The sequence below is a fragment of the Acomys russatus genome, chromosome 22, assembly GCF_903995435.1.
Source record: "Acomys russatus chromosome 22, mAcoRus1.1, whole genome shotgun sequence".
NCBI classification, from domain to species: Eukaryota; Metazoa; Chordata; class Mammalia; order Rodentia; family Muridae; genus Acomys; species Acomys russatus.
Window position 1 is genome coordinate 24538847 of NC_067158.1, and position 24779 is coordinate 24563625.

At 44.2% G+C, this 24779-nt stretch overlaps 1 protein-coding gene and 1 pseudogene across 15 annotated transcripts in view; one reads left to right on the forward strand and one right to left on the reverse strand.

The window, feature by feature from the left end:
• Positions 1–24779, forward strand: part of Depdc5 (DEP domain containing 5, GATOR1 subcomplex subunit) — a 118176-nt gene that overhangs the window by 59861 nt on the left and 33536 nt on the right. For 6 of the 15 annotated variants that reach the window (XM_051165226.1, XM_051165227.1, XM_051165231.1 and 3 more), the window contains 9 exons: positions 205–270; positions 3159–3342; positions 3972–4132; positions 11283–11400; positions 11813–11980; positions 12790–13009; positions 14176–14309; positions 20048–20153; positions 22913–22978. In XM_051165226.1, the coding sequence (XP_051021183.1) occupies positions 205–270; positions 3159–3342; positions 3972–4132; positions 11283–11400; positions 11813–11980; positions 12790–13009; positions 14176–14309; positions 20048–20153; positions 22913–22978 (1223 nt within the window). The remainder of the gene's footprint in view (positions 1–204; positions 271–3158; positions 3343–3971; positions 4133–11282; positions 11401–11812; positions 11981–12789; positions 13010–14175; positions 14310–20047; positions 20154–22912; positions 22979–24779) is intronic. The other 9 variants (XM_051165228.1, XM_051165235.1, XM_051165221.1 and 6 more) reach the window with 3 other exon arrangements.
• On the reverse strand, positions 8338–9289 carry LOC127205479 (ATP synthase F(0) complex subunit B1, mitochondrial-like; annotated as a pseudogene).

The window sequence follows — 24779 nt, forward strand, 5'->3', positions numbered from 1 at the left end:
TTGATGACGTTTAAGTTCTGGTTCATTCCCAAATTTTAGGTTGTTCATTTTTCCCTGGTTTATTCTTTTGTGCTGTTTGAAATTAGTACTTGGTTTGTGTTTATATTTTTAGCTTTACTTTTGAGCTTTTTCAACTATAACTGTTGGAACTTTTTTTTTTAGAGTAACTTTTAATTCAGACAAAGCCACTTTTCCTTTCTCTAGGTATGAATCCTAGGACCCAGAATAAGGATGCTCCAGAGGATGGCGTTTCTACCTCTCCAGAACCAAGTAAGAAGGACAGCTGACTAGTAGGTGGCTGGCGATAGGAAGTGTGGGGTGGTGAGGGCTTGAGGATGCCCTGTGGGAAGAGAACAGTCCAGAAATCCATGCGTTTGTGTTGTATAAGGAAGGGGGTGTGGTGAGGGGGCTCTTGAGTCTCTGATGCCAAGTGAAAGACATGCGGCTGACTGACCTGCTCTGGAGCATGTATTTCAGGACACATGGGAAGAGTAGACTTCCCACAAAGACCCTCATGCCTGGAGAAGCCAGTCTTGGCTCTGGGAGAAAAAAATCAGAAGTAATAGAGTCCTTCAGTTACACCTATAGTTGAAAATACTTGGCTGGTGAACATTTGTTTTGATCACACTTGTCTGTTTAAGTAGCTGAGCAGTTATAGGGCATCTTTACCAGTATAGTACCAGGGAAATAATGCTACCACTGCACACACTTTATTTGTCTGGCCATGGATGTGCAGCACTGATGATTAACTTAGTTCTTTTCCTAATTTTCATATCCCTATTAACTTATTTTTTAAGTTAAAAATATTTATTCTTCATGTTTGTGTGGTGGCTTATGCACATGGAAGCGGGAGGACAGCCCATGGGAGCTGGCTCTCTCCTCCTGGCAGGTCCAGGGATCAAGCTCCAGCTGTCAGGCTTGGTGGCAAGCGCCTTACCTATTGAGCCATCACGCCAGCCCCAAAACTTTGCTTTGCTTTGTTTTTCTTTTTAAAATTTTATTAAGCTAAGTATGGAAACACATGGCTTTAATCCCAGCACTTGGGCAGCCTGGTATATAAGTAGGAGGTCCAGGCCAAGCATGGTAGCACATGCCTTTAATCCCTGCACTCGGGAGGCAGACGCAGGCGGATGACTGTGAGTTCGAGGCCAGCCTGGTCTACAAAGCAAGTCCAGGACAGCCAAGGCTAACACAGAGAGACCCTGTCTTGAAAAAACAAAACACAAAACAAAACAAAACAAACAAACAAACAAAAAAGGAGGAGGTCCAGGCCAGCCAGAGCTACATAGTGAGACACTGTCACAAAACAAACAGAAACCCAGAAAATGTGTGAAACTATGTTTAATCATATTATCAAACATATGATTATATCTGGGTTTTAGTAATTATTTTAATGACCATTTGAATAATTTCCAGGTTTTGTTTTTGTTAAGACAGGATTTCTCTATGTAGCCTAGGCTAGTTGTGAACTTGTAGTAATCCTCCTGTCTCTGCTTTCCCAGTGCTGGGACTACAGGCATATGCTGTCATGCCCAGCAGAAACTACTGATATGAGGAAGGTGTCAAGGGCTAGCATGGTCTAAGGCAACAGGCTCCTGGCTTCCATCTCCGACCTCCTCACTGTGGATTGATTAGGGTTCTTCTTCTGGTTTTATCCAGGAAGTAGGAACAAGCGCAGCTCCTTATCTGCCAAGTGAGAAAGTTGGGGTGCAACTTCAGCTGTTTGGGGGTATATTTTGAATTCCCAGGTATTAATGACTCTGTAAGCTCTGCAAAGAGATGGAATTAGGCCTATGTCCAATTATGTCTTCCCCAAGTCAGTGGTGTTGCCTGAAGCACTATGCCCCTGCTCTTAGCACACAAGCCTTTTTCACCCATGTGAGGGTGCTGTGAGGCTGACAGAGCCACAGGGGTTACACTGTGTTGTAATCTTGTTAACTGCTTATACACATGCATTTACAATATACAGTGTGTAAGTATCCCACTCAGTACTCAAAGGTATGGAGTCTTTTTTGTTGTTGTTTATTTCCTTTTACAGATTAAAAAAAGACAAAACAAAAAAGTCCCGACTTAAAAGATCTTAGAGTCAGTTTTACTTATAGAGCTAGCTACCTGTCTATTTTCATCATTCAAATGAAATACCCGAGGGTGGTGTTGGCTCTGGCAAGAGCTCAGCAGCTGCATCCCATGGTGGTGGATAGATGACATCACATGCAGAAAGGGGAAGCTAGGACTACCAAGAGATGATTCCAGTTCCAGGAGAGCCACCCTGCCATCCCGAGGATACCTCTCCAGTGACCTCCCTCTAGGTTTCACCTGTTAGAGAATCTGTATTTCTTACATTTCCACACTGGGCCCAAGGCCCAAGTGCATGAGTCTAGTGGAACAAGGCACTCAGTGCTGCCTTCGTACCTGAAGTGGGTGGTCCTGTGCCCTAGCAGACATGCAATATCTGTAGTCATTTCTGGCTTTCACAGTAGAGTGCACCGCTGGGATTTTGTGAGTAGAGTCCAGTGCTGCTCCTCAGCCTCTCAGTGCCCAGCACAGCCCTCTGTAACAGAACGTCAGGAGTTAGTTACCAGTGTGGAGAACCTACTTTATCCAGGGAGCAGACGTCAAACTCATGTCTCTAAAACTGCAGCCTTGTAACTGTCCCACACAGCCTCCTTCCTTCTGAAATCTGTTACTTGTGATTCTGAAAGTGTTCCTGTTTCTGCTGCTGTATGCTATATGCTCCCAATTAGGCTGAGCTTTCTTCCTTTCCTACCTGGACACTGCAGTCCTCAAAGGAAGACACTCTGGCCTGAGCCTTTCTTCTGCCCTCAGAATGTTAATTTGCTTTGATGTATAACCCTGCCTGCCCTGCAGTAACCTCACTGGCATTTCAGCTATAGCTTATGATCAGCAGAAAATGACAAACTGCGGCTGTGAATCCCATTTGCATGATGGGATTGGATAAGCATGTGTTGCATTATCTAACAAACTCTGTTTCTCTCTCTCTCTCTTTCTCCCTCCCCCATGCCCTTCCCTCTGCTCCCTCTATCCTGGCAATTTCTATCACCTTTTACCATGAACTTCACCCTTGCCTTCTCCCTACCTTCCACACCCCAAACCTGCCGTGGTGACCACATATACCTTTTCCCTGTTGTGCGAGGCAGTTCTGACACTGTCTGCTCCCCCTGTAGTGCCAGGCTTCTGTTGCACAGTTGGAGTGGATTGGAAGTCTCTTACTACTCCCGCATGCCTTCCCCTCACCACTGACTACTTTCCGGACCGCCAAGGCCTGCAGAATGACTACACAGAGGGCTGCTATGACCTCCTCCCAGAAGCAGACATGGACAGGTCAGTGCCCAAGAAAAGAGCAGTCAGCTTTGTTTGTGAGGGCTATGGGTATTCTGGACCACAAGTATAGAAAGAGAACACTCTCTGAACTTTTAAACCTTTCACCTCCTCCTATAGTGTTTGGGAAATTTGATGATGCAGGCATTGTTAGTGTCTCTAGAGTTTTGTTGACATTCAACAGTTTGTCTTCATTGATAACACATGTGCTAGTACAGTTATTTTGGGCACACTACCTATGATTTTGGTTGGTTGGCTGGTTTTGGTTTTTCGAGTTTCTCTGTGGAGCCTTGACTGTCCTGGACTCTCTTTGTACACCAAGGTGGCTTCAAACTCACAGAGATCTGCCTGCCTCTGCCTTCCAAGTGCTGGGATTAAAGGCGTGTGCCACCATGCCTGGCTTCTTCTTCTTGTTGTTATGATTTTATTTTTTAAGGTTATTCTTTTTTTCTGCCTTCATTTCCTTCCTTGCTGAACTGATGATTTCTTGTAAAGCTGGTGTGCAGGTTATGGGTTTTATGAGCTGGTATAGAATGATAATCTGGGATGGAACAAGAGGAGAGACATCATGACAGTTAAGTGTCACTGCCCAAGATCAAGCGTGTCCACATGTTCAGTCGTTTCTTTTCCAGGAGGGATGAGGAGGGTGTTCAAATGACAGCCCAGCAAGTGTTTGAAGAGTTCATTTGCCAGCGTCTCATGCAGGGCTACCAAATCATAGTACAGCCGAAGGCCCAGAAACCCAACACCACAGTCCCCCCTCCACTGAGCAGTAGCCCACTCTATAGCAGAGGTAAGTGAGTCTCCTTAAAGTTATATTTCTTCTTTTCTTTAGTCGGGGTGTAGGGGAGGGGGGCTGGGGTAGGGGGTTAAGACAGCATTTTTCAGTGTAGCCCTGGCTGTCCTGGACTTGCTTTGTAACTAGGCTGGCTTCAAACTCTCAGAGATCATCTGCCTCTGCCTCTGCCTCTGCCTCTGCCTCTGCCTCTGCCTCTGCCTCCTTGAGTGCTGCTAGATCACAGGTGTGGACCTGCTTTCTTAAAGGATCCAGGACCACTAGGCCAAGGGTAGCACACTCACAATGGCTTGGGCCCTCCCCCATCAGTCACTAATTAACAAAGTGCTTATTAGGCTTGCTTACAGTCAGATCTTATAGAGACACTTTCTCATTTTAGGCTCCCTTATCTCTGATGACTGTAGCTTGTGTCAAGTTGATGTAAAAACCAGCCAGCACAGGTATTAATTTATCTTCAGCCCTCTTGGGGGTGACACAGCTCAGTCATAGAGTGCTTATCTAGTATGCATTAGGCCCTGGGTCACATCGCTAGCATCCAAACACAGAGAAAAACAATGGTAAAGAAAATCATTGAAACCAGGCTTGATGGACCCAACTTATTTGTTTTTGTTTTTTTTTGTTTTTGTTTTTGTTTTTCAAGACAGGGTTTCTCTGTGTAGCCTTGGCTGTCCTTGAACTCACAGTGATCCACCTGCCTCTGCCTCCTGAGTGCTGGGATTAAAGGCATGCGCCACCACGCCCAGCTGATGGACCCAATTTATAATCCTAATATCCTTAATAGCCTGAGGTAGGAGGATTATACTTTGAGACCAGCCTGGGCTATGTGATGAGTTCTAGGTCAGCCTCAGCTACAAGGCAATACCTTATTTCAAAACAAAAACAAAACTCTTCTCTAGGAGCTGGAGAAATGGCTCAGTGGTCAAGGGCACTGGCGGCTCTTGCAGAGGACCTTGGTCTCTGGTTCCTAGCTCTCACATGGTGGCTCACTCCTACTGGTACACACATTGTTATCCCACTGAAGGAGAGTAAAGACCATTACCCAGAGTCATTGTTCAAATTAAGCAAGCTTTATTTTCTGTCAGAGAGGGCTGTCTTCTAAAGCAGAATTGGAAAAAGAGCATCAAACATAAGAGGAGGTGGGGTTTATATAGTCAGAAAAATTGCAAGACTAGGGAGTTTTCAAGGGTTGAGGGATTTCCAGCGGAATTTTGGTTATTTAGGAACTTATCTAAACATTTTAAAATAATTTGGTAGAACATCTTATCAGAGTACAATCAAGTTGTGAGTCAAACTCCATAGAGTGGGGGGAGTATGTCAGATTCCAGAAATGGGTTAAAGCACATCAATTTGAACTTTGCACCAAACAGAAATGAACTTGTTCTGACCTTATAACAGAATGGCTTCCATCCTTCAGATGGAATTAGGCTCACCCATCAACACATTCAGGAAAACATGCATAAAAATAAAAAGCAAATAGGTATTTTTACAAAGCTTGTTCTTTTTCTTCTTTTTGAGACAGGGTTTCTCTATGTAGCCCTGGCTGTTCTGGAGTTCCTCTGTAGACCAGGCTGTTTTCAAACTTATAGGCCTCTCTGGATGTCTCTGCTTCCCAAGTGATGGGATTAAAGACATGCACCACCCCCAGCAACCTTATTCTTTTTAATCTCTCCTTCTCCGTATCCCTGCCTCTCTCCTTCCCTCTCTTCCTTCCTCTTCTTTCTGCTTTTTGAGACAGGGTTTTACTGTGTAGCTCTGGTATATAGACCAGGCAGCCTCACCTCAAACTCAGTGATCCACTTGTCTCTCCCTCTGAAGTGCTGGCATTTAAGGTATACACTCTCATGCCTGGTGTGCTCTCGTGCATGCGCTCTCCCCCCTCCACCTCTCTATTTATCATGTACACAGAGTTCTGTCTGCATGTATGCCTGCACACCAGAAGAAGACACCAGATCTCAATATAGATGGTTGTGAGCCATCATGTGGTTGCTGGGAATTGAACTTAGGACTTCTGTAAGTACTGTTAACCTGTGAGCCACCTCTCCAGCCACCTGAGTTTACATTTGTTTGTTTGTTTTTGTTTTTCGAGACAGGGTTTCTCTGTGTGTCCTTGGCTGTCCTAGACATGCTTTGTAGACCAGGCTGGCCTTGAACTGAGTTTACATTTTATTTATACATACATACATACATACATACATACATACATACATACATACATACATACAATGTATACCTGCAGGCCAGAAGAGGGCACCAGATTTTATTCTAGATTTTGTGAGTCACCCTGTTGTTGCTGGGAATTGAACTCAGAACTTCTGAAAGAGCAGACAGTGCTCTTAACCTCTGAGCCATCTCTCTAGCCCCAAGTTTACATTTTTATGTGTTTGTCTGTTTTCTTTTCCTAGCACTGGAGATCAAACCCAGGACTTCACTCGTAGTAGACAAACGCTCTACCCCAGAGCTACACCTCAGTCCCTACACTACATCTGTTCTTTTCCCTTAGTCTGTATTCATCTTCCTTCTTAACCACCAAAGCTTAGTGACCTAATTCAAGAACGAATCACCCGTTAGGGGTAGAGACCAGCAAGTGACACTAATTGAGGAAGAGCCAAGTTGTGGAGAACTTGTCTAAAGTAAGTGTGACAGAGGAAATTAAGTGTGGGTGCCTGGACTTGGAAAGCAACAATCATTTCCCCAACTAATCAGTGCACTGTCTTGGTCTCTGGCATCTGCATTGTTGCTAATGCAGTGTTCACTTCCCTATTCGGCCAGTGTAAAACTTCTCAGACCACTGTTGGCTCCAGTAAAGCTCCTCTGACCAGAAAATTATAGAAGTATGGTCTGTTGTGTGGACTTAGTTGTTAGCCAGTCCAGGCTTAGGTGAAGCTGTGGGTCTGGTGGTCTCTGTTTTTTCTTAGAACGCTCCTTTTTACATTTGTTGGATGTTGCTTTCTGTTTATATTGTATATTCTTTTTATTTTGTTTTGTTTTGAGCCAGGTTGGCCTTGAACTCTTAATCATCTTTCCTCACCACCCCACTGCTGGGGTTACAGGTATATACTGTCACACTTGGCTTTGTCTGTATTAATATTTTGGGGTACCAAGACCATTTTGTAAGGTTCTATGGTCAGCACTGTACCTACCATTAATGCACTTTAACCAAGATCACTTTGAATTCATCCTTTTTACTTCCACAGTGCTGGGAAACTACAGTGCTGGGAATATTAAAAATATCAAATAAAATGATGGTTTTGATGCTCCTAGTCAGAGGAATTTATAGTGCAATAGAGAGAAAATCTCATTGTCAATGAAAAATGAATCTGCTGTAATAAAGACTGGGAGGGAAAAGTTAGCTAAAGGCCCATGGGAAAGTTTCTATAACTTGGAGCTTAATATGGTTTAGGATCAGATATGAGGTGATGTTTGAGCTTAGACCTGAAATAAGTAGAGGTTGTTAGGAAAAACTGAGGGGATAATTCAAAGGGAAAAGGACGCCGGCAGAAGGATCAGTGTGTGCAAAAGCCTTATAGCAGGAGACATTGGGATAGTTTTTGCACACCCAAAAAAAAAAAAGGCTGCTGTTAGGGTGAGCTGGAGGTGTGGCCAGAGATGTTAGGCGTCACAGGGCTGCTGCAGGAAGACTTTAGTTCTTCAACCCAAGAAGCAGTAGTGAGTTTACCTTTAGGTGTCACTGTCCACATCTAGCCTGGCCAGTCTCTGCTCTTGGCTGGATGGTGAGTGTCCCTTGTGAGTCTGTAACTCTAGCGTCCAGTGCTGGCCTTGACTGATTCAAGAGCCTTACTCTCCATGGCTAGTTGTCAGAGGAAAACTCTTATTTCTCTGGTAATAAAAGTTACAGGTACCCTGTTACTGTCAGTATTGAGGAAGTTGCTTTCATAGCCACACCATGCTGCTCCCTTGTTTCACATTTAATAAAATGTCATTTTATTGCAAGATGGTGTACCTAATTACAAGCTTAAACTATATCTTGTTCATTTTAGTCAGGCAGCAAGTTCCTGCAAATTGCTTAGTCATAAGTGATGACCAGGCAACTCCAGATGCAGAGCAAGGGCAGGAATCACAAATACCTTCCTGACTAGGAGGGTCAAGCCACCGAGTGGACTGTGATCATTTCTTAGGAAAGGCACACCATAATTTCAGTAGGCAGCTAGACAGGAGGGATCTTCACACGGACCAGTTCCCATTTACGTCCAGTCCCTCTGGCTGTCTCGGTCGAGATAGATGCATTCACAGACCTGGCCGAGCTTGAGCCTTCTTGCGAGCAGCTGTAGATGCTCAGTGCGCCTGGCAATGGCCTCCTTTTCCTGCTGTGCAGAAATGCTCTGTACCACATGCTTCTCCCTGAGTCTACCATGTGCTCCTGCTCCCTGTGACGCAAAGTCCAGGTACTCCTTACCTCCTTATATGCTCTGTGCAGCCGTTCTCAGTAAGTGACCTCCAAGGCCACGGCAATGTTAGTCCTCTAAATATGGAAGCAGTGGCGTGGTGCTTCTCATGTCAGTCGCATCCTGGGTTTATTTGATGGCCAACTCCTTTACTTTTTCTAGTTGAACAATTTTTTGCTCATTAAGTTTATCAAATTCTCCAGCAGAGGCGTCATATTTCTTAATCACATCAACCCTGCTACTGCTGTGGTAGAGAAGGTCTCTCTGGGGTGATCACATAGATTTTGTTAGGTATAAAAAAAATATAAGCAAGGGCCTAGAGAGAGGCTTAGAGGTTAAGAGCACGGTCTGCTCTTCCAAATGTCCTGAGTTCAGTTCCCAGTAACCACATGGTGGCTCACAACCATCTATAGATACTGAGATCTGGTGCCCTCTTCTGGCCTGAGAGCATACATACAGGTGAAACACTATATACATAATAAGTAATCTTTAAAAACAAACAAACAAAGCCCAGTTTCAAAAATGTAGACTCCTGTTACACCAATTTTAGTGTAAAGGAACTGGAAAAATCCCTCAGGAATCAGCCCAAGTCTTACTTTTGCTCCATATTCAGGAAGAGGTGGTACAGAGGCAAGATGTAGCTGTGCTGTGTGAAAGACCCTTGTTGCCTGCAATGTCCCTGGTCCCAGGACGGCCATGTTCCTCAGGCATGGTCTGCTGTGGCGGTGACAGAAAGTACTACCTGGGACAACATTGTCTTCAAAGGTCCAGACAGTGGTCTTCATGTCCCTGCAACCCCGGCCTAAGACAATCTAGCAAACTCCAGGAGTTACCTGTCCACTGGGGACGGTTTAACTTAACCACAAATGTGCTTGACCAATCACTGGGGTATGCCTAGTTTGGAGTGAAGTGTTGGGGATCCTCTGACCCTCTTCCTGACGGCCAGCAGGTTGTTTAGAGCAGGAATGAGGAAGCGCCTTGTGCGGCATGCCTCTCCGCTTGGCAGATGTGAACTGAGCACATTGACAGTCCTCGCTGCTGTCCTCTCCTGGGCTTTGAAGCTACCTCTGCGCTGAATGAGAGCGAGCAGCACACTTTGTTTGCAGGGCATGAGGATTTTGCCTAGGCTTTGTTGTTATTCTGTTTTGTTTGTTTGGCTTGGTTTTTTTGGTTGTTGCTTTGTGTCTTTTGTTTGCTTGTTTTTGTTTTTGTTTTGAGAAAGGGTTTTTCTGTGTAGCCCTGGCTATCCTGGAACTTACTCTGTAGACTAGGTTGGTGTAGAACTAAGAGACCCACCTGCCTCTGCCTCCCAAGTGCTGGGACTAAAGATGTGTGCCACCACAGCCTAGCTGGCTTTGCTGTTCTTTATGACAGTTTTTACTCTTTTGAACACTTGTCATATTTTTCTGATTCTTTGTTATTCCCCACTCTGCTGTGTTTAATTCAGTTAAACTAAGTTTTTAAATGCCTACTCTGGGCATGGCACTTTTTTGGAGGTGGGGTTCTCTGTGTACCCTTGGCTGTCCTGGACTTACTATGTAGACCAGGTTGGTTTGGAACTCAAGAGATCCTTCTACCTCTGCCTCCCTGAGTGCTGGGATTACAGATGTGCACCGCCGTGCCTGACTAGGGCATGGCACTTTCAACAGGAGCTAATTGAAAATATAAACAGTATTTACCTTTGGCCTCTTGGAACTTTATTTTAAACTTTAATTTAATTTGTTCTTGAGACAAGGATTCTGTTGCCCAGTCTGATCACAAACTTCAAGACTCAAGCAATTTGCCTGTCTTAGTGTCCTGTGTTGCTGGAGCCGTAGACATGCACTACTGTGCCTGAGTCCTTGAAACTTTTCATTAGGGTTTATGTTTAGAGAGACACATACCTGAGGGGCTACATGTAACATAGTCACATGATTAGTGGGGCCTGACAGCTTTTCCCAGGAAGTCACCTTTGGTGGTGATATTAAGCGGTCTCTAAGATGGGCTGGAGAGGTGGCTCAGCTGGTAGGGGCACTATAGCCGTACCCGATGACCTGATCCCTAGAGCCCACATGTAGAAGAAGAGAACTGAGCCTGCAAACTGTCTTCTGCCTTCTGTATGTTATAGTACACGTATGTTCTTATGCTCATGCACATACACACATGAAAAGAGTAGATAAATATAAACAACTTTTTTTTTTGTCCATAAGGTTTCAGTTAGTGGCTCAGGAAGAGAAGACAGAAGCAATGTCCAAGCAGATGTGTAGAGGCAAAAACAGCATAAATAAATCTGTGCTCCTTTCAGACTGAAGCTGAGAGGAGCCATGGGAGGAATCGGAGCACAGGCCTGGAGTGAGGACCTATATCCCACATGTATTTCCAAACCTGTTACCTTTACTCCAGAGGCCTGCGCACAGGTCAGGGTGTGGCATCCAGGTGCTCTAGCATCTTCTACTCTCGTTTGCTATTAGTTAGCTTAAGAACAGGAAAATCAGGGAGGCAGAGGCAGGAGGATCGCTGTGAGTTCGAGGCCAGCCTGGTCTACAAAGTGAGTCCAGGATAGCCAAGGCTACATAGAGAGACCCTGTCTGGAAAAACAAAAAAAACACAAACACAAAAAACCAGGGAATTCTGCCAGTTTCTGGAATGTTGTTTTTTGGCCAAGAATAATCCCTCTGTGAGCGGCCTCTCAGAACAGTGTTTCTTCTTTTCTTTCTTTTTATGTCTATCTTTGTGGATCAAAAGCTTTTTTTTTTTTCTATTAGGCCTTGTGTCCCGAAACCGCCCTGAAGAGGAGGGCCAGTATTGGCTGAGTATGGGTAGAACATTCCATAAGGTGACACTCAAGGACAAGATGATCACAGTAACACGATACCTTCCCAAGTGAGTCCTTGGATGTTTATGGTCTTTGGTGGCCATCCTGAATTTTGTCTGATTTTTGTCTGCACACTAAATTGTGTGTAAAACAGTATGTGTATAAGAAATTGAATGATTCCCTTAGAATGCTGGCTTTGCTTTAAAATGACTTCTAGGTTTAGAGTTTACCACTTCCAAAGGGCAACTGATTCCGTTTCTAAAGCTTAGCGTGATTCACATCAAGTATATTCAAAATTGAAGGATGAATGTAAGAACGAAAAGTTTAAGATGATCTGAGAATTTTCCACTATGGTCTCCAAGGATAAGCTTTGGGGACTGAGCCCAGGATAGTGCCAAATACACTGAGACAGAAAAAGAGTGGTGGTGGTGGTGGGTAAAGGTTGCTTTTAAATATCCAGGCACATGCTTTGTTTTCCAGGTACCCTTATGAATCTGCCCAGATCCATTACACCTACAGCCTCTGCCCCTCCCACTCAGACTCAGAGTTTGTCTCCTGTTGGGTGGAATTCTGCCATGAACGGCTAGAGGAATACAAGTGGAATTACTTAGATCAGTATATTTGTTCCGCCGGCTCTGAAGATTTCAGGTTAGAGAGACGCTTTAAGTTCCCATCATTGCTGCTCTGGATATATGCATCTTTTATCATCTGTACTTTTGTCTGTTTTGTTTTCCCTAAAATTGGAAGAACAGAGCATACGTGCGTGTGTTAAATTCTGTGTGACTAGAGGTGATGGTTATATAACAGTGTTAATATACTTAATGCCATTGACATATGCACTCAAAATGGGTTAAAGTGATGTAATTTATCATGTATATTTTATTGCCCCTAGAAAGACAAAGCAGAACTCAGTCACAATGTGCTCTTTGGTGCAAGTGTCAGCACAGAGCATAAACTCAGTGGAGGAACTTAGGCCCATAGGAGATTGCATAATGTGCCTGTGGCCACCCGGCTACATCTATGATTCAGCCTTGTTTTATTTAAATAAATAAGATAGTTACCTGTCTGTGTGTTTTCACATGTGTGCTTGTATACAGGTGTATACATTTTTAGCAAATATAAGGATTAATGTCACCCCATGCTTTCAGGATTTTGCTCTCTTGCTGTCTAGTAGCCTTGTGGCTGTGGTGTCTCATGTACAATGTTTTAACTTTTCTGTCTGCTTTGCAGTTGATGGTGGACAGCTGCTTCACTGGGTCTGGGTTCACAGGGCTATTGTCATGGCTCTGGGGTTAAAGCAGAAGCCACCTTGTGGTCTTCCCTGTGATTTCCCTGCCTAGTGTCTTAAGCAAAGTCATTTGGGGCAGCAGAACAGGACTGTCTGACGTCAGCTTCAGAGAGCTCTCCAGGGTGGCTTTATTACTTACTTACTCTTTCTCACCACCACTTGACTCTAGTTTAATTGAGTCTCTGAAGTTCTGGAGAACCCGATTCCTACTCCTGCCAGCCTGTGTCACTGCCACCAAGCGCATCACAGAAGGGGAGGTACACTGTGACATCTACGGGGACAAACCCCGTGCAGATGAAGATGAGTGGCAGCTCCTGGATGGCTTCATCCGCTTTGTAGAGGGCTTAAACCGCATCCGCAGGCGCCATCGCTCAGACCGCATGATTCGGGTAAGGGTTCTCAGAGCTCCTGGGAACTGCACCTGGAGTGGGGTGCAGGCTCTACCTCTTCTTCTCTCAGTGGCCTCTCATCAGCTGGATGACTTATCCCATGACTGCCGAACATGTGTCTGAAATTCCATTCGGTGTGTTCCCGCCTGCTCTAGGATGAAAGAGAAGAGATTGGTGCCAGCAGTGACTGATGTTGCTTTATGGCTTGAGCTGCCCCTTCTAGCTGAGCACATAGCACCTACTGTGTAGTCCCCTAGTGGGACCCAGTAATGGGCGCAACTGCTGTGTCATGTGGCACTGAATAACTGAGTAAAAGCTCATAAGAGGTTAACAGCAGCAGACCTTCCTTTTAGAGGTTGTCACTCAGTGGAGAAAGTGAGGCTTATGAAGGCTCTAAGATATGCCTGAGGCCACCCAGGCATTAACAGGCAGATACGTGATTCAGCATAGTTTTGCTTAAATTAATATATAATATAATTGACTGTGTGTGTGTGTGTGTGTGTGTGTGTGTGTGTGTGTGTGTGTAATCATGCTAACAAACACCACAATCAAATAAACAGTTCCTCAGAGGTAGACCACCTGTCTAGCATTTGAGAGACTGAATTTGATCCCCACAACTGGAAGGAAAAACAAAAAAGCTTCATGCTGCCTTTTGCAGTCATTTTCTTCTCATGTCTATCTCCTAGCAACCATTAGTCTTTTCTAATGTTTTAAAAATGTTATCACGTAATGTAAGAGCATTTGAGGCTTGTTTCTTTACACAACATTATGCTTTGGGATTCATCCAAGTTTGTGTATTAGTAATTCATTACTTTTAGTCTTGTGATAGTGTTCCTTTGTCAGTCCTATTTCTAACCTCAGGCTCCTTTTCCCACACCAGCTACCTTCTGTGTACAAGATCCCTTGTGAATGGAAACCTTGGAATGCGTATGTCGACAGAGCTTTTAGGTTTAAAAAGAACCAACTTTATTTTGAATTCCAACTCCAATGGGATTTGGAGCTGCTTGGTTAAGCAGCTTCTCTGAGCCTTAACACAGAGAACCTGTGTTTCTCTGCTGGGCTAGCTGGGTTCCCAGGGTCCAAAGATGCAGCAGTGTGAGCCGAGCTGTGAGCGCCGTCTCAGCGCCTGCCTGGGCTAATGGACTCTCCCCTCTTCCATGCTTTAGAAAGGGACCACCATGAAAGGCTTGCAGATGACTGGGCCCATCTCTGCACACTCCCTCGAGTCAACAGCACCCCCAGTTGGGAAGAAAGGAACCTCAGCTCTGTCTGCCCTGCTGGAGATGGAGGCTAGTCAGAAGTAAGTGCCTGGTTAAAAAGAAACCACTCCCCGGGACCCAGTAGACTTTAAGGTATTTCAGTTACCTGAGCAAGGTGAAATATGATTACCATATGTAATTAAGAAGATATTACAAGGATGCAAGGATGAAGAGCTACACAGAGAAACCCTGTCTCAAACAAAAGAAAAGGGGGGAAAAATGCTTTGTGTCTATAGTATAAATAAAACCCCGGACTTCAAGGTAGGCCTATTTTGTTAGTTAAGAGCAGTAGCTGCCTAGTTTTAGTTCCCAGCACCCATGGTGGCACCCAGCTATCAGTAACTGCAGTTCCAAGGGTTCCAGCACCTTTCGTGGCTTCTGTGCCCACTGTGCTGCTCATAATGGGCTGAGCCCTTCCCATCAATCACTGATTAAGAGCATGCCCTACAGACTTGCCTGATCTTATGGAGGCGTTGTTCTCAGTTGAGGTTCCCTCTCTAGGATGACTCTAGCCTGTGTCAAGTTGGCATAAAATTATACTGCACAGTCTGTTTTTAGGGATGAGTCCCATGGCTAGAATGGCTTGGTGGGTAGGTGCCAGGAGGTAGAGTTGGGTGGGAAAAAAGGACAGAGAGGTGCAAACAAACAGCAGAGTACCCACGAGTCTTCAAATGGGAAGAGGAAAGGGACAAGTTGAGCTCTCCTGAGAGCTCTGGATTCTTGTTGGGAAGACCAGGAAAGGCTTCAGGATTTTGCCAGCAGGTTCTCCCTGACTGCAGAAAAGAACGAAGAACATATGTTTCTGGGAGTGGTGTGAAAATGGAGGTAAAAAAGATCTTATTTTAATTTGTCAGTGAGTCACTGTTTAATATGCACCAATGAGCCTCTTTCTGCTCAGACTGGGAAAAGCAAGCCATCTTATGCTTGTAGCATTCCCCAGGGTGGATGATAAGGCTTTCAGCTAAGCCCAGACAAGAGCCAGGTCAGAGACCTGCATTCTTTCCTTGTCCAAGTATTTTGGGAGGCGGAAGGTAGGTTAAAAGCCAGACTTTTATGTAGTGTTTATTTACACAATACTTATTTTTTGCCTTTCTTCTTTCTTTCCTTCCTTCCTTCCTTCCTTCCTTCTTTCTTTCTCATCCTGGTGTTTCAAGACAGGATTTCTCTGTGTAGCCCTGGCTATTTAGAGCAGGCTGGCCTCAAACTCACAGAGATCGTCTGCCTCTGCCTCCTGAGTGCTGTGATTAAAGGTGTGCCCCACTACTGCCCATCTTGTTTGCTTTTCCTTGTCTTCTGCTATACTAAGCAAATTCAGTTGTGTTTGTTGTGATAACCAATGTTACAGCAACATGAGAAAGGGCTTTAAGTTCTTCATAGTCTTGCCATCTTACCGTAACTATTTCCTCCAGTTCCCTGCCAGTCTTTATCTGTATGCACATGCCCTTGATTGGGCTCTTGTAGAGTCAGCTCTATGCTGACTAACAGCAGTGGGTTGGTCTGGCCAGCAGATACTGGCTTTTCTGCTTTCATGAGATGAGGATAACCCAATGCATCTAAATTGGGGTAAGAACTGACAGACAGATGTTCTCATGTCCTGTGCAGAATAGCTCCTTGCTAAAGGCAGTCCAACCGTGTGGTAGAGCCCTATCCTCCTCTAAGTTTGTGAATGATGTTTGCCTACTTGTGTCTTGATGTTTAGTGTAAGCTGGCTTCCTCCTGCCAATCACATATGGCTCAGGCTTTGTGTAGGATTTGCTGCTTCCCTCCTTCCTAGAATAGAGTGTGCCCTGTATATGTTCTCATATCTGTATCTGTATGTATTCACTGTAGCAGATTATGTGCTACTAGACAGCACTGCCTCACCCAGGAATGAATGCCTGTTTCTGGTGTGAGGGTTAGCACCTAGAAGGCAGTTCAGTAAATGTGGATGCTTACGTGCCCATGAGGCAACTGAGGCTCACTGCCATTGCTGTCCCAGTCATGGCCCATTGCTGCAGCCATCAAGACACGCCAAAGAAAGTCACAGTGTGTGTTTGTGGCTATAACTCAGAAGACTGACTGTAGATTGTATAACAGTGTGACGGAGAAAGACAGCTTAATATTAGTGGACAAAGAAGACAAGCAAATGTGTCTTCTGCTTCTCCTATAAATTATACCTCAAAATAACCAATTAGTTGGGAATTTTATTTCTTTCTAAAATATGTTGCTGGGGCTGGAGAGATGGCTCAGAGGTTAAGAGCACTGTCTGCTCTTCCAGAGGTCCTGAGTTCAATTCCCAGCAACCACATGGTGGCTCACAACCACCTATACCTTCCAATGCCCTCCTCTGGTGTGCAGGTGTACATGCAGATAGAACATTCATATAAATAAAATTAAAAAATAAAATGAAAAATAAAATATGTTGCTAATAAATAACAGAAAATGCTAGAATATCACTGTGTATAGCCACTAAAGAATTAAAGGAGCTAGAAAGACATCAGCAAAGGCAGTACACAGCGCCACAGAGGAAGAATCCTCCCCCCCCCCCCCAGCTGAATCTAAAGCTAACTAAACTTTCAGGTCTAGCTCATAGTTCTCAGGAAGTACAGGGCACAGGGAAGACAACATGGACTCATGCAAGGAACGGATGCAGCCCGTCTAGATCATGTGCCTTATGGGAGGAGTTTAGACATTAAAGACTGCTTACTTCCAAACAGAGGCCTTCGGTGTCTTGTTTTGGACACATTGTAACATTTTTGAGACAGATGGGGAAATATTTGGTTGTAGTTGTGTTTCTTTAAAAGTTACTTTGTTGCTGAGTGTGGTGTCACAGGCACAGGCAGATCGCTGTGAGTTCCAGGCTAGCCTGGTCTACAAAGTGAATCTAGGGCAGCCAAGGCTACACAGAGAAACTCTGTCTGGGGGGGGGGGGCAGTTACTTTCGTTTAAAGATGTTGCTATGATATAGATGTTGCTGTGTGAGTTTTGTTCCAGATAGTTAGTGTGAGTAAGCAGGGAAATAGAGGAAACAAAATTGTTTCTAAGTAATTTTAGTGGCTGAATATACAGGGGTGCCTATAAGTTATCCTCTTCTTTTGTGCAGTTTGCCTTTTATTTATATTTGATTATCTCACAGTGGTAGAGCACTTGCTATAGTGAACATAGGTTTGATCTCTGTACCACCCCAGCCCCTCATACAGAGACATAATATGAGAAATGTTACAGATTAGGTTGCCAGGGAGACAGACCAAGATTTGAAATATGTAAGCTGTTTATTAAGGTATTTCTTGGGTTCAACACCCGTAGGAGGCAATGGAAAGAATCAGGGTTGGGCTCTGTCTTATTACACCCAGTGACAGCCTCAGGGTTACTACATGAGCACTGGAGATACATGGTCATCTTTCAGAGGTAATCTGGCTTTTGACAACACCATTGGTTGACTGTGGCTATTCAGGGGAGGAGCATGAGTTTAGACCAACCTGCTCTGCAGTTGGAGCTTCCAGCTGCCGAAGAAAATAGGCCATAGCTAAGGGTTTGGCTTTGAAGTACCCAGCCTTGTCTGTGGGTGATGTATTTGTGGATTCACCCACCCACTGGCCTAAAATTGAGTCTGAGGGTGGCAAGGTGGCTCAGTGGGTAAAGACTCTTGCTGCCAAGCCTGATGACCTATGTTCCCCAGAACCAACATGGTAGAAAGAGAACCAACTCTTGTAAATTGTTCTCTAACTTTGATTTACATGAGAGTTGAAGTATGAGCCACATCCTGCCCCAATAAATAAATATAATATTTTTCTTTTAAATAAAGTCAGTATTAAATGTATGTACTTTTTCTTATTTCATAAACAGTGCTCTATAATATAGTATTTACATTATATTGGGTACCATAAGTAATATAAAGATGGTTTAAAGTATATGGAAGGTTTAAAAAAAAAAAGAACCCAGTCATGGTAGCACACACCTGTAACTCAAGCACTGGGGAGGTAGAAGGATGTCAGTCAAGAGTTTTAGATCATCCGTAGCTGCCTAGGAAGTTCAAGGCTAAACTGAGCTGAGTGAGACCCTGTCTCAAAAAAATAGATGATGGGGCTCGAGGGATGGCTCAGTAGTTCCGAGTACTGGCTGCTCTTACGGAAGATGCAGATTTCTAGCAGTTAGGGTACCCACATGGGGATGAGAGTCACTGCACCGATAACTGGGGAAGATGCCGTTCATACTCCAGCAATGGTGAAGCTGCAGGAGTCGTTTCAAATTCAGCAAACAATACAATGAGATCTGAAAACGACATACTGGAGTTTACAGTTAGTTTTCAGGGGAAAGAGGTATTGGGGATTGAGCACATGGCCTTTGCGTGCTCAGCAGGACTTTTACTACCAAACTGTATCTCCTATATCTCCAGCCCTTGGTTTTTGTTTTTTATATGTATTTTAGGCTGAACTTGAACTCAGGATTCTCCTGACTCAGCCTCCCCAGTGCTGGGATTATAGGTTTGTGCTACCATGACCAGGTTTTTTATCTTCCATATACCTTAGGCCATCTTTATATTACTTATGAAATACTGCATTCAGTTCATTTTAGTTGGGGAAAAATTGGAAACTGAACATGTAGCTATGCATTAATATGTGTCAGAACTGATATCATAAGAAAATCATAGTTGTCTTACTTTATGACTTGGGGAAGGAGGGAATATAATTTTGTCCGAAAAATCAATACGAATCCCTTTAAAGTATGTAGAACAAATAAAACCCCCCTAGTTAGTTGATGCTGCATGCTACCGCAGGGCTGATTTTTAGAATGTGTTTTTGTTGAATGAGTGAGATCTCATTTTGTTACCTAGACTGTCCTGAAACCACTAGTTGCAAATGGTCATCTTGGTCAGACTCTTGAAGAGCTGGGACTGCAGGTATATGAGAGCCCACAATGATTTTTTTTGTAATGTATTTGGGTTTTTGTGTGCATGTATGTCTGTGTTACCACATGCACGCTTGGTGCTTGAAGAGCCTTGAAGAAGGCATTGGATCCCCTGGAACTGAACTTTAGCCACCATATGGTGCTGGGAATTAAACCCAGGTCTTCTTGAAAAACAGCTATTGCTCTTAAACACTGAGCCATATCTCTACCCCCACAATGATTTTTTTAAACTAAAATTTTAGTATGCAAAAACATGTTTAAAAATGTTTTGTTATGAAATATTCATACAAGCAGCATCATACCTTGTCAATATTGCTACTTCCTGCAGTTGCCTGACCTTTTCCCTCTTCCTCCCCTTAAATTGTGCTCTTTCTGTTTGTTTGGGTTTTTGGTTATTTGGTTATTTTGTTTGTTTGTTTTTTGGTTTTGTTTTTGTTTTGAGACAGGGTTTCTTTGTGTAGCTCTGGCTGTTTTGGAACTCTCTCTGTAGACCAGGCTGGCCTCGAGCTCACAGAGATCCACCTGCCTCTGCTTCCTGAGTGCTAGAATTAAAGGCGTATACACCACTACTGCCCTGCTTGCTTACTTGGTCTTTTTGAGACAAGGTCTCTCTGTTATACAGCTCTGGCTGTTCTGGAATGCTTTATGGAGACCAGTATGTCCTCAGACTCACAGAGATCCACCTGGGATTTAAGGGTGTAGATTTGGTGGCAAGCACCTTTACCCACTGAGCCATTTCACTGGTCCTAGACTTTTAAGACAATTTAGTAGTATTAGGAGTGCCATGATGGGCCTGAAGAAAAAGCAAGGCGGAAACAAAGGTGGAAACAGCTGTCTGTGCTGCCTTCTTGTAGACTAACTTGGATCCTTCTCTGTATTTTTCTTCCTTCAGGTGCCTAGGAGAACAGCAGGCAGCTGTGCATGGAAAAAGTTCCTCTCAGCCAGCTGAGAACAGCAGTGTTGCTATGACTCCTACCTATGTGGACAGCCCACGAAAGGTAAAGGTGGCTCATCAGAGGGGACTGTTGCTGTGTGCTCTCCGGAGCCCAAGTGAAGGCAGAACATACAGCTATGAATGCAGGAGCAATTAGGCTGGAGCTGTAGATAAATTCTACCTCAACCCTGTTGAGGCTCTGCTGTCCTTCATCAGGAAGTCCTGTTGACGGTAGCAAGTGCACCTCTACTCGGGGGCAGCATATGAGTCAGCCACACAGAACTGTATGGGTCTAGGCCTAAGATCTGACTTGAGCTTTGGAATTTGCTGTCTGGTTTCCATCAGTGTCACTGTTCACTCTACCGCAAGGGAGCTGGAAAGTCCTGAAGCACCATTCACACAGACCTATTCTTTTTGATAATGGAATTCCTATTCTTTTGTTTGTTTGGTTTTTGTTTGTTTGAAGACTCCTGAGAAATACTGGGGGAAAAAATGCAAACAAATTGAGGCTCTAGGCCTTTGTACGGCGTTCATAGCAAGTGCAGCAGAAAACCCCTAGGTCAAGCTTTTGTGTCCTCTGGAACGTGCAGCTCATCGTTCTGTGTGGCAGGGTGCGCTGACTCTGTGTTCTCTTATCTAGTTTTTACTACTGGGGAGTGAAAGAGAAGCCACCATTTTTTATGATTTTAGCCATATTTTATATCTAATTTCATATTTACTAATTTTACTCATTATAAAAGTTTTCCCATGTCATTTTTTTCAACTTTTTGTTTGTTTTTTGTTTAAGTTTCAGGGATTCAACCAAAACCTTTTTCCATGCTAGGCAAGCAGTCTACAATCAAACTAAGCTCTCAATTCCTAAAAGACGATGTTGACTGCAACTTTGGACTAGGGTTGTGGCTCAAAGGTAGAGCATATGTGTGACCTCTATGCATTGCTGACCCTGGGAATAGCTTTAGGGTCCCAGGGCAGTCTGTGTACAAAGGAATGCTCTTTTGGCCAAAACAATTTTTTTTTTGTTTTAAAACTTGAGTTTACATACTCAGGCCAAGTTTGATCTCCAATACTACATACACACAGAAAACTTGGTTAAAATGTAAATTTTTTTTATTTTCAAGATGAATTTTAGCCGAATGTGGTAGGGCACACCTTTAATCCCAGCACTCAGGAAGCAGAGGCAGGCAGATTTCTGAATTCGAGGCCAGGCTAGTCTTCAGAGTGAGTTCCAGGACAGCCAGGGCTACATAGAGAGAACCTGTCTGGTGGGTGGGGATGTTGCCAATTCTATAGAATTTAATCTACAGCATGAAAAGTTCTAAATGATGCGAGTGAACTTCCTTCTGGTAGTTATTTGACTACATACCTGATTAATTACTTTAGTATAAATTACTAGAATTAGACTCTAGGGATTAAAATATGGGAAATGCATCAACCAAAGCTATAGGCGTCTTGGAGACTGGAGCAGAGATCAGCAACCCTGGGTGTGGACTTCAGGCTTCATGTGCAAAAGAAGGGTACTGCATAAGTACTTCTATAGCCATTTAAAATCATTAAAGCCATTATTTGCTCCTAGCCTGTGAAGACCAGGTAAGTGGCCAGATTATTCTATAAGCTGTAGTTTGCTGACCCTGCTCAAGAATAGCTTCAGGTCTCATTTCTGTGACATAGATCTCAGTATCATCAGGTCCTCAGCTGTTATATTCTGGGATGGACTAATGCCTACCAGCCCTTTTCTGACCTCTGTACATTGTCATTTCTCAGGATTAGAGATTGTGTCAAAGACAAGATGAAAAATTAGAGAAGTTGTAGGAAGGTTGAAACGCACTAAGACCACAGTCTAGTTTTTCTTAAGGATGCTCACATGAGACACCCTGCTGCATGCATGGAGGCAGCGGCTCTTAAGGTGCCCGTGATGCATCTGCATCTTCAGTCACGCCTTTCCAGGCTGGAGCTTGCAGTAGCTGTTGGGAGGTACTGGCACTGGTGACGGAATGAACACCAAATATCTCCTGAAGGAAAGCAGTGATTTATCGGTTGCCACTCCTTCACTGCAATGACAGTCATGCGTGCACAGTAAAAAGGCTTTGAGGGATCAGAAGGCCTTTGAGATTCCTATTGGTCATTTCTGCTTCAAATACATGAGCATTTATACCCAGCCATAAGTAGAGAGGGTTATCGCTTCAGGAAGCCCATCGCACTAGTGCTTATGTACCTGACTTTATGTCTTAGTTTCTTGATTTTGTTAGCCGAGCAGTAGAGGAGCAGGTACTGCTGCCTCTGCATCCCCTGTATGCACGGATGACCCAAGACTTTTGTCTTCATTTACTCTTTGCTGCCTCATGTAGTGACTAACAGGCAGAAGAAGTCTTAGGCTTCACTGTCTCTCCCCCAGAGGGCTGTTACTGCTGCCTTTACCCCCACTGTTGCCAACATGCTCTGGGGCTTTCCCTCTTCCTTGCCATAGGTCTGAAGGAAGTCAGAAGCATTCAAGCTGTAGGTACACACAAGGAGCTTGGCTGTACCTCAGCTGGGGTGCTTTCGCCCACATAGATGGTGTTCTGCTGTTTGAGGTGCAGTTTCTTGCACATGCTTTGCATTTGGATATTGTCTTTCTGGGCCAGTCCTGCTCCCTGTCCTCCACCCCCACCCCACCCCACCCCACTCCCTCATGTTGTGGGTTTTCTCCTTCCCTCTTGTTTTCATTTATTTATTTACTTATTTTTCATCATCTTCTCTTATTCTCATACACAATCCATTTCTTGGCTACCTTGCACCTGCTGCTGCTGCTGCTGCTGCTGCTTCCTCCTCCTCCTCTGACTTCAGGATGGGGCCTTCTTTATGGAGTTTGTCCGCAGCCCACGCACAGCATCTTCTGCCTTCTACCCTCAGGTTAGTCCAGCCTCCAGCTTGTGCATGCCCATCCTGTTGGCAGAAGCCACAAGCTGCTCTTCTGTTTACCTCTGAGCAGATAAAGTTGGATCGAATCTGAGGTGTCTTGGTGTTCACAGCAGTAAAAAGGAGTGGGAGAGATTCAACTAAGAGGCAGCCAACCACACCAGTGCGGAACCAAATGCTTCTCCCTGCTGCTTGTGTGGTCACCCGGTTGCCTTGAATCTCCTCGTTGTTGCCACATTGCAACATCTGCCCTTTACATTTTATAAGCATCAAGGAATATGTATATTTAAGGACTGAACACTTATTTTTCTCCTCCTGGTACAGCCAAGATAAATTTAAAACAGTATGGCAGGAAGTGGTGGGGGGAAAAAAACAACCAGCATTTATAAATAGGCATGAGCTATGTCATAGGCTAATGATGTTTGGTCCTGGGCAGCTCACTTGCTTTCTGGGCTTCATTTATTTGTCAAATGAAAGTTTTGGATGAGGTCATAGAGGGCCTTCCAGGCCTTAAAGTCTTTACCTACCACCTGCCTAACACGCATGCTCATTTCACCTTATAGTGTAAGTGAAATTAAGCAGAAGCTTTATTCCAGTTTCATAAGTGGAGAAATAAAGGACAAAGAAGTTGCTTTCTACGGTACAGGGTGGAGCTGGGATTCAAACCCATGACCCACAAGGCTTGACCCAAAACCCACCCTGTAATTAGCCCTGGTAATTACTGTTTTGATGGGTCTTTGAAGGCAAACAGGGCTCTTTATGGAGGCCTCTAAGTCTTACATGAAATTGACTTAGCTATAGAGAGCCACTTACAGAGATCTGAGAGTGAACAAGGTTTGTTCGGGGCGGATCTAGCTAAGGAGAGGGACTGTCGAGGCTCAGCCGGAGGAATTGAGGGATCCTTCTTTGGTGGAAGTCAGACACCCAGTTTATTGAGCCCCACATTGCCAGCGCTTTACAACATGATCTTTGTAACAACCTATACAGTAATACAGATGAGAAGAATGTGACTTAGACACCGGGGAAAGGACGCTGCACGAGTGGGTGCCTGGGCCCCTACACTGTCCTCTGAGGAGAACTGGGAGAGTGAGGTTTAGTGAACAGACTCGGGCTCATTTCTGTAGTCTTTTACTTTCTTTTTTCTTTATAATTTTTTTTTAGATTTATTTTTACTATGTTATGTGTGACTGTTTTTGACTGACTGTACCTTTGCACTTCATGCATGCTGGGAAGAGGGTATTGTATCCCCTGGACTGAAATAATAGATGGTTGTGAGCCACCATGTGGATGCTGGGAATTGAACTTGGATCCTCTCTAAGAGCAGCGAAAGCTCTTAATTACTGAGCCAAATCTCCAGCCAGTACTTTCTTTTCTTTTTAATTTTTAATTATAGTTTACGTTTGTGGGTGTTATGCCCATGTGTAGGTCTGTGTACCATATTCATGCCTAGTGAGGAAGCATTGGATCCTCTAGAACTGGAGTTACAGGCAGTTGTGAGCTGCCATGTGGGTGACGGGGAGAGAACCTCGATCCTTTGGGAGGAGAGCAAAGTGCTCTTACCCATGAGCCATCTCTCGAGCCCCAAGGTCTTTTACTTTCAAATAAAAGACTCTTTATTGGTGTTTTAGATTTAGAATTTAGCATAAGCAAAGTCAGAAGAAGTGAAATAGAGATCTATAGTCTATTTTGTGTAGTGGAATTTACCTGTAAAACTAAGTTCCTACAACTGACAATAGTAAGTAGGGGTCAGTTCCAGAGAGGAATGAGTGATTCATTGTGTCCATTTGAATGAGTG